At 44.4% G+C, this 12,250-nt stretch overlaps 1 protein-coding gene across 3 annotated transcripts in view; it reads right to left on the bottom strand.

Annotated features, from left to right (window-relative positions):
* Positions 1 to 9,572, bottom strand: part of MYO1C (myosin IC) — a 53,732-nt gene extending 44,160 nt beyond the window's left edge. The window contains exon 1 of one of the 3 annotated variants that reach the window (XM_052689159.1): positions 9,437 to 9,572. In XM_052689159.1, coding sequence (XP_052545119.1) covers positions 9,437 to 9,511 — 75 coding nt within the window. In that variant the 5' untranslated portion in view covers positions 9,512 to 9,572. Of the gene's footprint in view, positions 1 to 7,349; positions 7,456 to 7,850; positions 7,965 to 9,436 lie in introns of those variants that run through there. The other 2 variants (XM_052689161.1, XM_052689163.1) reach the window with 2 other exon arrangements.
* Between the last annotated feature and the right edge of the window lie 2,678 nt (positions 9,573 to 12,250).

The raw sequence follows: 12,250 nt of genomic DNA, 5'->3' as shown, positions 1-12,250 counted from the left end.
TTGAAAAGGGAGGGATGATGGTCAATTCACACCCCCATCAATGCCATTACTGACACAAGTGAACCTTCCTATTCTCTATCAAACTGCAAATGACAATCAGCCCACACTAAACACTGACTGAATTTTTACTCCTGCAAGCTCAGTGTCACATCTGTGTTGTGTAATCATCAGCTTAGATAAGTGGTTTGCAATTAAGATCATTTGGTTTGGGGTCAGTGACAGCACAGCCTAAAGAGCACTTCCAAGAGTTCAGCAGTGCTAGAGGTGAATCAGAGAAATTCACTGTCCAAAACTGAAGGCCAGGTTCCAGGCTGACAGTTGCTTTTAGACCCTTAGACCATAATTTTCCTTCCCCAACTACCCAAAATTAAAAGCAAAATTTTTCACAAAACTTTTCTTCTGAAAGTAATGCCCTGTTTTTGCAGTGTTCCAAGACTTCTTTTCAGACACTGCATTCAACCCACAGCAACACTGATCTTCCTCCATTCCCCATTTTCACACAGGTGGCAATGTGACCCTCTTACAGAGGCTACTTATTTCTGATGGCAAACAATCAGTATTTCAGGCAAAAATGCATTCTATGACAAACAATTTAACTGAAGCTTCTAGAAAAAAGTAAACAGTTACATGAGTGCAGCTTCTGAGTCCTATGGACTTCGGCCTGGGCATAGTTCACATTCTCATCCTACACTGAGCTACTATGAGGAATTTTCCTTTTAGTGCAAGCTGAGCTAAAGAAAGTGGCTTGGGTAATAGCAGTTGCCAGGTAAATAGACTCAAGGCTTAAGATGGAGGGAGCTCCCCTATGTCCCTGCACAGACACTGAAACATCAGAGCAGACACTTGGCAGCTGATCAGGTTTCAGTTTAAAGAGATCAAGCACTGCCTCCCTCTCTCTAAGCGTTTTTTGTTGGTTTTTCTTTTCCACATACAGAGCTTTGCCTCTCTTGCAACACTTCCTCTTCACGTGGTGCCCCCATCACAACCTGCCAGGGCAGCACAGAAGCCCTTGCTCCCAACACTCCCTGCCTGCAGGCTCTCAGCACCTCTCTCTTTGCTCTGGCTCTGTCAAGAAAGGTTTCATAGTGGTCACCATCTACAGCATTATCTGGGAACAGCAACTCATCTCAGATTTTTTTCCTCTTTGTACTTCCTTGTACCAGGACAGAATTATCTCAAATCAGATTAGTTTATACTCAAGACAAACAATGTCTGAAAGCTTTAACCAAAGTATATAAATGGCCTACAGCCATCAACCCATGCATTCAATGCTGTCATGCAAAAAGAAAACGTAGTGTGTCTGCATTATCATGTAGTCACATGTTCTTCTCAAATGTTCTGAGGACAAACACACCTGTTTTAGAAATAGCTCATAAAAGTGCATAAATTACCTTTCTATTATTCCAAATTACTCCTAGCTTTCTCCACTCCCTTCATAAGCAGTCTTGAGAGCATTGTTTCTTCTGTAAATTGAGGAGTCATCTTCTTGGTGATCTTAAAGGATAATACTTTAATACAGCCAACATCCAGCCAACAGATAGAGCTGCTGTACTCCGGTAATGACTAAGATTGCAAATGATTCAAAGAAATACTTCCTGCTAGAAACAAAAATTCTAAGTGCTGCAGCAAAGCACTATCTGTACTAACAAGACAGCTGGAACACATGCATCTGTCATTAGGTTATTCCATAAAGCTGAGCACTAATCTTCTTCAGCTAAACTGAATAGTCTGTGGGGAATGTCTTCAGAAGACAGACAGGAGAACAGAGTAAGATTGGCCTGATCTACATTACATGCTTCAGCCAGCAGAAAATATTCAAATCTTCCAAAGCTTACATATATGTAAGATCCCTCTGCAATGAGCACTGCCTCCTGGGTACGTGCAGACACACTCTAGTTGATCAGAAACGTGCTTGCTGCCATCCTGACATCCTACAGTCATAAAAACACGAGTTTTTGCCCAAGGAAACATTCTAACTTTGACAGTAAATCCGAATTCTGCCAGGACTATCTATAGCACTGTGCAGTTAATTGTGATACTGGGGGAACAAAAGCAAAACGAGAAATTCCGACATAAAATCAGAATGATGCATTTGTAAGGTGCAGAGGTGATGCAAACCACCACCAGATTTGTTTAAACAAACAGATACGTTCTGGTTTTGCTAATGACTCCATAAGCTGCTGCTCATAGCTGTTATCCATCAGTGTTGCAACATCTGAACACTCTCCCCACTCTGTCCCTTCAAGCACAAGTCAGGCACACTGAGCTGCCCCCACTTCATTCCCATGTGAACAAAGCAGTGGACAAACTCTGTTTACTGCCTTGCATGCACTGCTGGTTCAGTGCACTGAAAAACAACCAGGTAAACAAATCCCAGTTATTTCAATATTAATAGATGTAATGGAATGTAAGAAAGCTACCTGTAAAATCTGTGAGAAAATAGATGTGCTAACAGAAAACAGCAGGTAAGCAGTCATAAAAAGGCAAGGGAATGATTCGCAACTGAAATTCATCACTTGCTTAAATTAAGGCAGAAAAATGCCAACCATCTGTTTTGTTAACTACATTCCAATTCTGTCAGAAAGAATTCCTGGACTCGTGGTGCAAAGGTGTGGCTTTCCCTCCCTGGATGCAGAAGGAGCAATTCTGAACAGCCTCCAAAAGCCTAGGAGTGGAGAACAACCTGTTATTTAAAGCAATGAGACGTGGACAGAGAACAAGGCTTTCTGGTCTCTACTTTGCAAGGTTCAATGATAAAATGACAATACTTCTGTGTAGTAGTTTTCTCTCTTCTTAGAGCTGCACCATTGGATACATGAGCCTTTGCTGCAGACAAAAATCTGAACTGCAGAAATACTGCTTATAACACAACACCTCAGTGCTGCAAATATGTACGTTTATGCTTTTAAAAAATGTTGATTATAGTGTGCTGCCCTGTAACGTGTGGAACTGCATATTTCAGTTATTAAAGCGAGCAAGCAAGTCTGTCTGCTGAAAGTCAGTTCCGTGAGTAAACAATGACTCAGTGTGGACTGTATAATGTAAAAGTTATTAGTTACTGTTAGCAAGTTTAAAACAACTCAACTCACAGCATTATACAAAGATGTATTTCAGAATGGAAAATTGTTTTCCTCCTACTTCTGTGCTTCCAGTTATACTGTTTCAGTGGAATTTAATTTTCTAAAAAGCTAAACAGATCACTATCTCCTTATTACACAACTGGAAATGGACTTATCCCAACACTTCAGCCATGAACAATAACCACAGTGAGAGCTGAATTTACTCTTTTCTGTTCTCAGTTCTTCATTGTGGCTAAAGGTGATGCTTTGTTGGACAGGAACATCCTACCCAGACCAGGTACAGGCGAAACGAAAGCAGGAGACTATAAAATACTGAGCATGTGGCAATGAAGAAAAGCGTGCAGTTGTGAGCTCACCTCAGCCCTCTGACAAATACAGGTCTCCAGTTGAATTATAGCTCCTTCAATAATCCTCTGCTTCATTAGTAAAATGGCCAATACATCTGATGATTGTCAGCTGGCACGAGGCACCACAGATCACTCTAACTAATGAAATGCAACCCTAGACTCTAAGACACAAAGGTTTCCCCTGAAGTCTTAACATCTCCCAACGGCCGGGGCCACACATTCCTATGTTACCTTTTGTAGAGGTGAAATCTCTGGTCAGACACCAGAAAGCTACAAGGAAAGAATCAAACATCCACGGTAAACTGTTACCAGAAAAGCATCTCAAAAAAAGTCAGCGACATCAGAATGTAAAGTTACAGCCCTTAAAGCAAGGGCAGAATTCATCTTGCATCCAGACAGCAGGCAGAGTGTCACTGTACCTGTTTTGTCTACGTACATCTTTCTGCATAACAGCGATTTTAGAAAGCTCCTTCATGGAGAAAAACGTGTTTGGAGTGGCAGGAATTAAGCGTTGGGGATGTCTGTTTTTCTTTTGTCATTCAAAGATGACCCAGTACCTGGCAAAAGTCAGAACACACTCTGACATAATATCCTTTTCTATTTTTGGCACCAACAATTACCCTGCATATTCAGTAACAAAACTTTGCAGTGACGGAAGGCTGTAACATCTCACAGCATTGTGTCCTTATTGCCTAGAAGGCAAGCAGCAGAGCACCCAAAGGCACTGCCAAATGCTAAAAATCTATGTCCATGTACTCCATTACAGGAAGGGTGGTGTCTGACCTGACCCAAGGTCAGCATGCCAGTTAAAGGGCTGCAATGTCACAGAGAGGAGCAGCTCGTTGGTGTGACCAAGCTCTTTCCTTAAGCTGCCAGGGAAAGCTATCCATGCACGCATGCATGAACACATCAATTCTAAATACTAAACCTTTGTTGTCTTGTACAGGAATTTAAAATAAGACAGACTATATGGAAGATCAAACAGAAAAGGTACTGGCCCTGCTGCTCCTTGCTGCATTGCGTATTTAATCAAGGCAGGGGCAGGCTTTAAAGGATCCTTTCAGCTTTCCTCTCCACTATGCATCCCAACAGAACAGGGCTCAGTTGCAACAAATTACTTAAGATTTGTCCACTCTATCTGAAACTTCATTCAGATATTTCACATGGAGTTACTGCTCCTTACAGCTTTGTTAATGCTTTCTGGGAAGAGCTGCCCACCTACCTCACTAATGCATCAACAAAGCATGAAGAATGCAAAGGGCACAAAATACATATGATATTTCCCAGAGAGAACATACAGTCTAGAGGAACAGTAGATGTGGCTCCCTCAGGCAGAAAAAATATCTGTATTTAATCTCACAGAAAGGCAACCCAAGCAAGCCTCATCCACTAGAAATAACGATAGAAGGTTAGATATGTGGTTCCTAATCAAAGTCAGGGATAGTAATCCTAGTCAAAACCAACCACATCACTCATGAGTTGCTTATAATGGGATGAGAGTCAAACACAGCAGAACCCCTGACAGAAGACAAATCCATGCTACGACTGCAGTCACTGGGTGTCAGCACAAAGCACCACTGCCTCCCCCAGTCCCAGCCATTTCTTCCTGCGTCACCACGTCCACGTGCTCACACAATGTGCTCAGCCAGGAAACTCCTCCACAGCGGTTCTTCCCACAGCAGTATTTTAACAATATACACTTACACATTTATATTTATGTATCTATATATGGCTCTTCAGCCTGTAGGAAAGGAGAAGTGGCTCAGTTTCAGCTGCGTCACTTACAGGGGGAGCAGGACACACCAACCTCAGGGAGATATGCTGTACTTTTAGCTCTTCTTCATCTCCTTCTCTGCAGCACCAACACCACGCTATTTTTTTTCCAGGTACAAACTCATTCTACAGAAGACATCAGGCATCTGAAAGCACCCAGTGAGCAGCACACACCCATCGCTCCTTCAAACTGTGAGGCAGAGCATTCTAAGCCTGCTGACCCTCAACACTTTGCATGCTGGAATTGTTCAAAAGCATCAGCTGAGAGCACATGGCTGCAAAACACAGGAAAGTGATGGTTTATGCATTGCTTTGTGGCCATGGCCAGCTGCTGCAGATAATTTCTCATCCATTTGATGCAGGCTGTATTTTATTTTTTTTAAAACAGTGGAAGAGGAATTTGTACAGTTCCTAAAAAGCACCCTGTTTGCACCACAGTAAGGTTACATCCCATAAGCAAAGTGACACTGCAAACAATCAACAGCTCCTAATGCCTGCCTACTGCTAGAAAAAGACTATATAACTTTTACATGAAGGTCTGCAGGGAGTTTTAGCTCTTTCTTTTTAGGGGGGAAAAAAAAAAAGAAAACTCACTATATTTGATCTGTTTTTAAACTTTCTTGGCCCCCACTTCTTTTTACCGTCCTTCCTCCAGTAGGCTTTGATCAAACATTAAGAAAGTCTTCTATGTGAGTTGAATGATCTGGTCAGAACTCACCTCATCGCTCTTAAGCACACTGTAAAATCTGAAGATACATTATAGAAGTCTTCAGCCACATAAGTTTCTCCACTGTCAGTTGTGCAAAGTCAACAAAGAATAGAAACTGCACACTGACTCCTGAGTCACAAGGGATCTCACACTCCCTTGGTACATTATGACTCAGTTACAGCGTTTGGCTTTATCCGTTTGTTTTTTGAGGAAAGATCTGTCCTTTATCCTAGGATAAATTAGGGTAGCATGAATGTAGCCTTGCACTCCATTGGCCATTGTCAGGCAGAACAGAAGACAAGACTTATACTCACACAGGCCCTCCCTAAAAGATGGGATCCACTGTCAAAACTGAACATCCGTCCCTAAGCGTCGTGACAGCGGTTGCCGTCCCAGGGCCTATTGTAAAAATTAAGAACTCATCAGTTCTCTAAGCCCTAGGCAGTTTCTAAAAGAGCTTTAAAAAGTGCTGACAGCTGGTAATTGTCTATTGCTCCAAAATGAGATGAAAGTAAAACGCCTTTATTGCAGCTTGCTCTAAGATGTGGTTCTGTTTCATGGCAGGGTTTGTCCCACCAACCAAGCAAATTTTTCTCACTTGTCACTTGCTAGAATGAAGCAGCTGTCATCTGCAAGAAGTTCTGGAGAAGCCTTCCACCTCCAGCAGCAAAGAAGGGATAATTACCAGAATGGTCTCTGTCACAGAATCGTTCAGATTGGAAAAGGCTTCTAAGATCATCGAGTCCAACTTTCCACTGACCACCAATGCTGCCCACGTCCCTTAGTGACCACGCTGCACATCTCCACAGCTCTGGAACACCTCCAGCAATGCGGACTCCCCCACCTCCCTGGGCAGCTGTGCCACTGCAGCACTGCTCTTTTGGAGAAGCTTTTCCTAGTACACAACCTGAATCTTCCCTGGCACAACACGAGGCCGCTCCTTCTCATCTTATCAAGTCTTGTATCTCAGAGCCATTTTTCTTCCTACAATCCCCCCCAAAACGTGAGGATGCAGATCAAATGGAGTTACTTGGAAAATTCAAATTACCAGAATAAGAGATCAATTCAGCAAAGAGTCCAAATCCTTCCCTAACTGTTCCCACCATCTCTCGCTGCAATTAAACCCAGGTGTATTAGAAAAGGGGGAAAATGGCACAAAGTAACACAACAGGTGGGGACTCTTCAGTTTGAGGGGGATCACAGACACGCGGTGTAAACTGGAGAAATTCTGGTCCTTGAGAACATCTCCAACTATAAAAGACAACTAAAAATACCGAGCTTCAAGAAGGAAGTGCTTTTAGGCACCTGTACCGCCTCTGGCAAACAAGGAAGAATTATTCCTGCACGAACACAAGCGCTATCCGCAGCGGACCGTACCACCAACGAGCGCACAACAGCGCAAGAACGCGGAAAATAAGTTTGCTACGGACAAAAACTCACTGATTAGAACGAGGCGGGACCCCGGCGACAGCTGTCGGTGACACGGCCGCACCCCCCGGTTCCGGCTGCCCGCTCCATGCGGCCCCGCAGCCCGGCGGGCGGCTCGCCGCTTCGGGACGGAGTCAGACAAGCGTCGCCGGGGCGCGTTTAGTAACGTTACGGAAGGGGAGGGCGGGGGTTGCTCCGGGTTGCCGGAGACGCGCCACGCAGCCGCCAGGATGCCCGCTGCCGTGAAAGGATCGTTTGTTTCTACCGTGGAAACGCTATGAGTTTCTGGGAACGCCGCTGACTTCGGGGGGAAGGACGGAACCGCCGCCGTCCCGGCCCCCCCCCGCACGTCCCGCAGACGGCAGGCAGCGCCGCGCTCCCGCGGCCATGTGGCCGAGCCCGGCACGGGGCGGCGGCGGTCCCCGGTCCTCGTCCCTCAGCTCCGGCTCCGGCCTCACCACCACCGCCGCCGCTGCCGCCGCCGTCCGCCCCTCCCTCTCCCGCCGCGCTCACCTGCTCTCCGCGCCCCCCGCCCGCTCCGCTCGGGGCCCTGCGGCGGCTCCGCCAGCAGTTCTGCACCGACTGCCCCCGGGAGCCCGCGCCGCGCCGCTAGTGAGCATGTCCGAGCGCCGGGCATGCGGAGTGCGGGCCGGGCGGGGTGGCTGCGGCCCTGCCCCCGCCCTCACCTGCCGTCAGCCGCGGCCCTCCCCGCACCTCCGCCCTCCCCCGACCCGCGGGCGCGGCGGCTCCGCCCGAGGCGGGAGCGGCTCCTGCCTCTGACGTCGTTTGGGACGACGGCATCCCCTCGCTAAGCTTTGCTCCTGCATCGACTCGCGTTCCCGTCGCTTAAAATGACGGAGCACCTGTCTCATCCAGACGCACGGCAGATACAAATCTCGGACGCCGATGCTAATCGTTCCGTCCCCTCCTCACCGCTGGCTGCCTGGGGAAGCACCAAGAGAGCACCTTTGTGACAAGGCCAAAGGGCGAGCTCAGCTCTGGAGCGAAGGCAGGACCCTCTGGCAGCTCGGTTGGACGAGGAGCAGCTCGGTGCAGCTCCCAGGCACGTTACCTTTTGGAGGGTCTGTACTCAGGCTTCACAGCATTTCCTAACAGGTCGAAGCGCCCTGAGCTCAAACGCCAGAGCTCTGCGTCCCATTCTGCAACGGCTCAAAGCATCTCCAGCTACAAGCTTCCCTTTGTACTAAAGCACAGTACATTGGAAGCCTCTTTGCTCTGCAGCACCAACAGTATTTAAACACTGAGTGCCATTCTCAAAGCAGCAAATTACAGTTTTATGGACTGTTAATGAGTATTGAAGGCTTTTTAGAAAGCTGAACTAATAGCTTTTCTCTCTATGATGTCTCCCCCAGGATTCTGGCGCTTGTTATTCAGAGTGAGGTTTAAACAGCTCCCTCTGGGAATGACAAGTCAGTCCAGCCAGTGTCCTCTACCATCACTGCATGTCAGTGAGTGCCATTCCGGGACCATTTACTGGAAGCCAAAGAACAGCAGAATTGCTGCCATCTCATCTTGCAACAAGGCAGAGCTCTCAGGTTTTTCTGGAGTGAGATGACTACCTAACAATTGTGTAATCCACACAGTAAATGTCTTAGCTAATTTTCAGATCGAGTTTCAGATTACTTGCTAGAAAGACAATGCTCGGAAACAGGAGCAGTATGCACAGATGTGAACTTCAGTACGTGCTGGCTCTGCTCTGAGCAATCTGCTAACAGAACTGAAGTCATATTAAGCACTTTATAAGTACCCATGACAAAGAGATACAAATGCAGTTGCATTTAAGTATAAATGATTGCTTATTCACCTCAAAGAAAGCATAACAAGTGACATTATTAACCACGATCAGTAATTGTCTTTCTGAGTGCAGAAAATGAAACTCTGACAACCAGACGCCGCCTTGCATTTAACTGGAATCCAGCAGCATGGATAGCCAATGCTAAAGAGCACTTAACACTTGTGGAAACCAGCTTTTTTTTTTTTCCCCATTATTATTTCTCAATTCAGGACAGCCTTACTAAATTGCTCAGCACACAGCTAACCATGCAAGAGAAGAGCAGAGAATAAAAAAGCAGGCTTACAGTCTTGCGTTCTCCGTTGCGATTAACCACGCGGATGATTTCTCCTGTAGGAATACATTCAATCTGCAGTTCCATCTTTCCAAGGTAAGTTAGTAAGAAGAAAACCTCAACTAGCTGCAGTCTTTGCTTCCGAGCCCTGTTTTGAGAGGAAGAGATGAACCTCTGTATTTATACTATGTGTAGGTGTGAGCTGAAACAATTAAGTTCAAGACTTGTTTCCACTAGTTACAATGTGTGGAGACAGTTCCAAGAAACATAAATTTATGCTCGTGTTTATTGCTCTAAACTTTGTTGATGTTCCAGTTCTGTCCCAGTGACTTTGGGAAGCCAAGCTGCTGCGGATGCCATTTCATAGGCATTAGCATGAAACAATAATATGGTAAACTTTATAAATGAACCAAGAAATCTTACGGAGAAAAGAGTCTTCATCTTCAGCTCTACAATGTTTGGTTTCTAGTAGATAGAAAATACTGATGGCTCCCATGGTAACTACAGGAAGTTCTTCAAATTACTCTGGAATGAAATCATTATTAACTGAATCCTCAAGTCAGTAAGCAGGACAAAGGAAACCAGCTTGCATGGTACTAAAGAAAAAATCCCACAGCAAATTTGACAAAAATAAGCTGGTAAATACTATTTTAAGTACAATTACAGCTCTTTACTACAGCTGTATCATTCATTAATGTAGCATCTAGATGTATGCACCCACAATCCCCTCCCAGATGCAGAAAGCCTGACAGTGACAACAGAGAATAAAACATCGGTTTGAACTCAGGTATTTCCAGTCTTGCTATTACAGGACAATTCCTTCTATCTTTTCTGGAGAGTCAAACTTGACTTTCCAACTCTCCAGATGAATTCCAGAGGATGTTGCTTCAAGAACAGACACAACAAAGAACTTACTGAAAAGAAATGGCCTGTCACTGTTCTGCCTTTCATATCTGGAATTGTTCTTCCACTGGCCTTTGCTGTTATATAGAAGATTGGCCCAGTCCAAAAATCATTTCCTGGACCACTTACTTTCCAATAAAATGTTTCACTGAAAAAGTGATTTTATCACATTAAAAAAGAAAGCAAGCATCTCTGATACTTCCCCAAACAAAACTGCTCCAGCCTCAGAAACACGGAGCAATACCTTGCCTGTCTTATCTACCCTTCATGCACGGGGACATTACAAAGATTAATGGCCTAGGACATAAAGGTTATTTAACTGGAATGATTTGAGACACAGATGCCAGAATTCTGTATAAAACCAAACAAAAAACACCTAGGAGTTGGCTACAAGGGAGAACAAGATCTAAAAAGGGGCAGACGAAGCAGAAAGGGACTGAAAAAATACATAGAAAAGGGAAAAGAAGAGCAGAGAGTGGTTTCTGCCAAGGCCAAGAGCTGCACTTGAAAACCGTGTTTAATGTCTGTAACTGATAACTTTCAGTTTTGATCAATTTATGGTTAACATGCTAAAATATTTACTATATTTTTGTTTTCGTGATGCAAGTTCTTGTTTTCTGAACTGTCCCTGCACCCCTTATTTCCTCTCACCAATTTGTGTTCCAAGATCTCATACTTCCTCTCTCTTCACTGTTTTCCTCCAGCGATTCTTCCAACCTGTGTTCCAAATGCTCCCACACGGGTTCTCTCACTACTTTCTACATTGCACGTCTGAGATGTTCTCATTTTTTTAATTGCAGTGACCTTGTGAGAGGAAGAAGACAGTTCCATTATAATAGGAAAGGTGGGAGGTGTGCACTCATATGTTGTCTTTCTTAACTTGAAATTACTGAACAAACTCTGAATAGTTCCCCTGAAAGCTCAGTTTCCAGAGTAACTAAACACAATGTATGTGGTACAGATTAATTAGGTGCTGAGTGTCACTGCCTCGGTTAAATAAACCAGCCACACAAGGAATAGCTTACTCTGCATGCCGTATGACACACAACTCTCTAGTGTTTGAGTTTGCCACTGAAGAAAAGAGCGAAAGAATAAGATGAAAGAAAGCTGTACAAATAGAAAATTGGCCTCAAACATTTCCACCTTCATATAAAATCCTTTTACCCATTCTCTTTCAAAATAAGTACGAATTAAAAAAGAGGCATAAGGAAACACGGATATTATCAGCTTAATGTAGGAGTTACAAAGTTCAGTAATATTGGTGCTCCTGCTTTGACAGGAACCAGCAAGTTTCGATGATCTCAATACCATGTTGTTACCAAAGAACTTCAATCCCTTTCCAATAGCAGATCCCTCCAGCTGAGGACAGAAAAAAAAAAACCCCTGGAAATACTCGTTAGAAATGCAGGGTATCATTTCCTCTCTCAAGGAAAGTCGAATCTGAGCTTTGTTCAGCTGGCCTTTCAACCACAGTACATTAAGACAAGTTCATCCCAGTGTCACTCAGCGTCCGAGAGCAGAGAAGGAAGTCGTGGTAGGAGAAACAATAGTCTTTATCAAAGGGTATTTTTAGGGTCTAACAAACACGCAAGACATCTTCGAAATATTTCCTGTTTACCCTGAGCTGTTCTACTATCTGTGTGCAGTGATACACTGCGTATCCTGAGGGGAGCTACAAATCACAGACTGAAGTGAAATAAGGCTATACTGAGCAACATCCCCCGGCAGACATATTTCCTATTTTAATTCAAATAAATTCTCCCAGCAAGGAGCTATGAAATGTTATCCTTGGATGGAAATTATTTGATAGTAATTTTACGTTAAAAACGCCGATGTTGAAATATGAAGAATAATACAACAGACCTCTTACAAAGACTAAAGTCTGAAATTACACAACCTGTGAATAAGTGAATTTAGAAGGAT

This window comes from Tympanuchus pallidicinctus, unplaced genomic scaffold (assembly GCF_026119805.1).
Source record: "Tympanuchus pallidicinctus isolate F22 unplaced genomic scaffold, pur_lepc_1.0 scaffold24, whole genome shotgun sequence".
NCBI lineage: Eukaryota > Metazoa > Chordata > Aves > Galliformes > Phasianidae > Tympanuchus > Tympanuchus pallidicinctus.
This window is presented reverse-complemented; position numbering and strand designations above follow the sequence as displayed.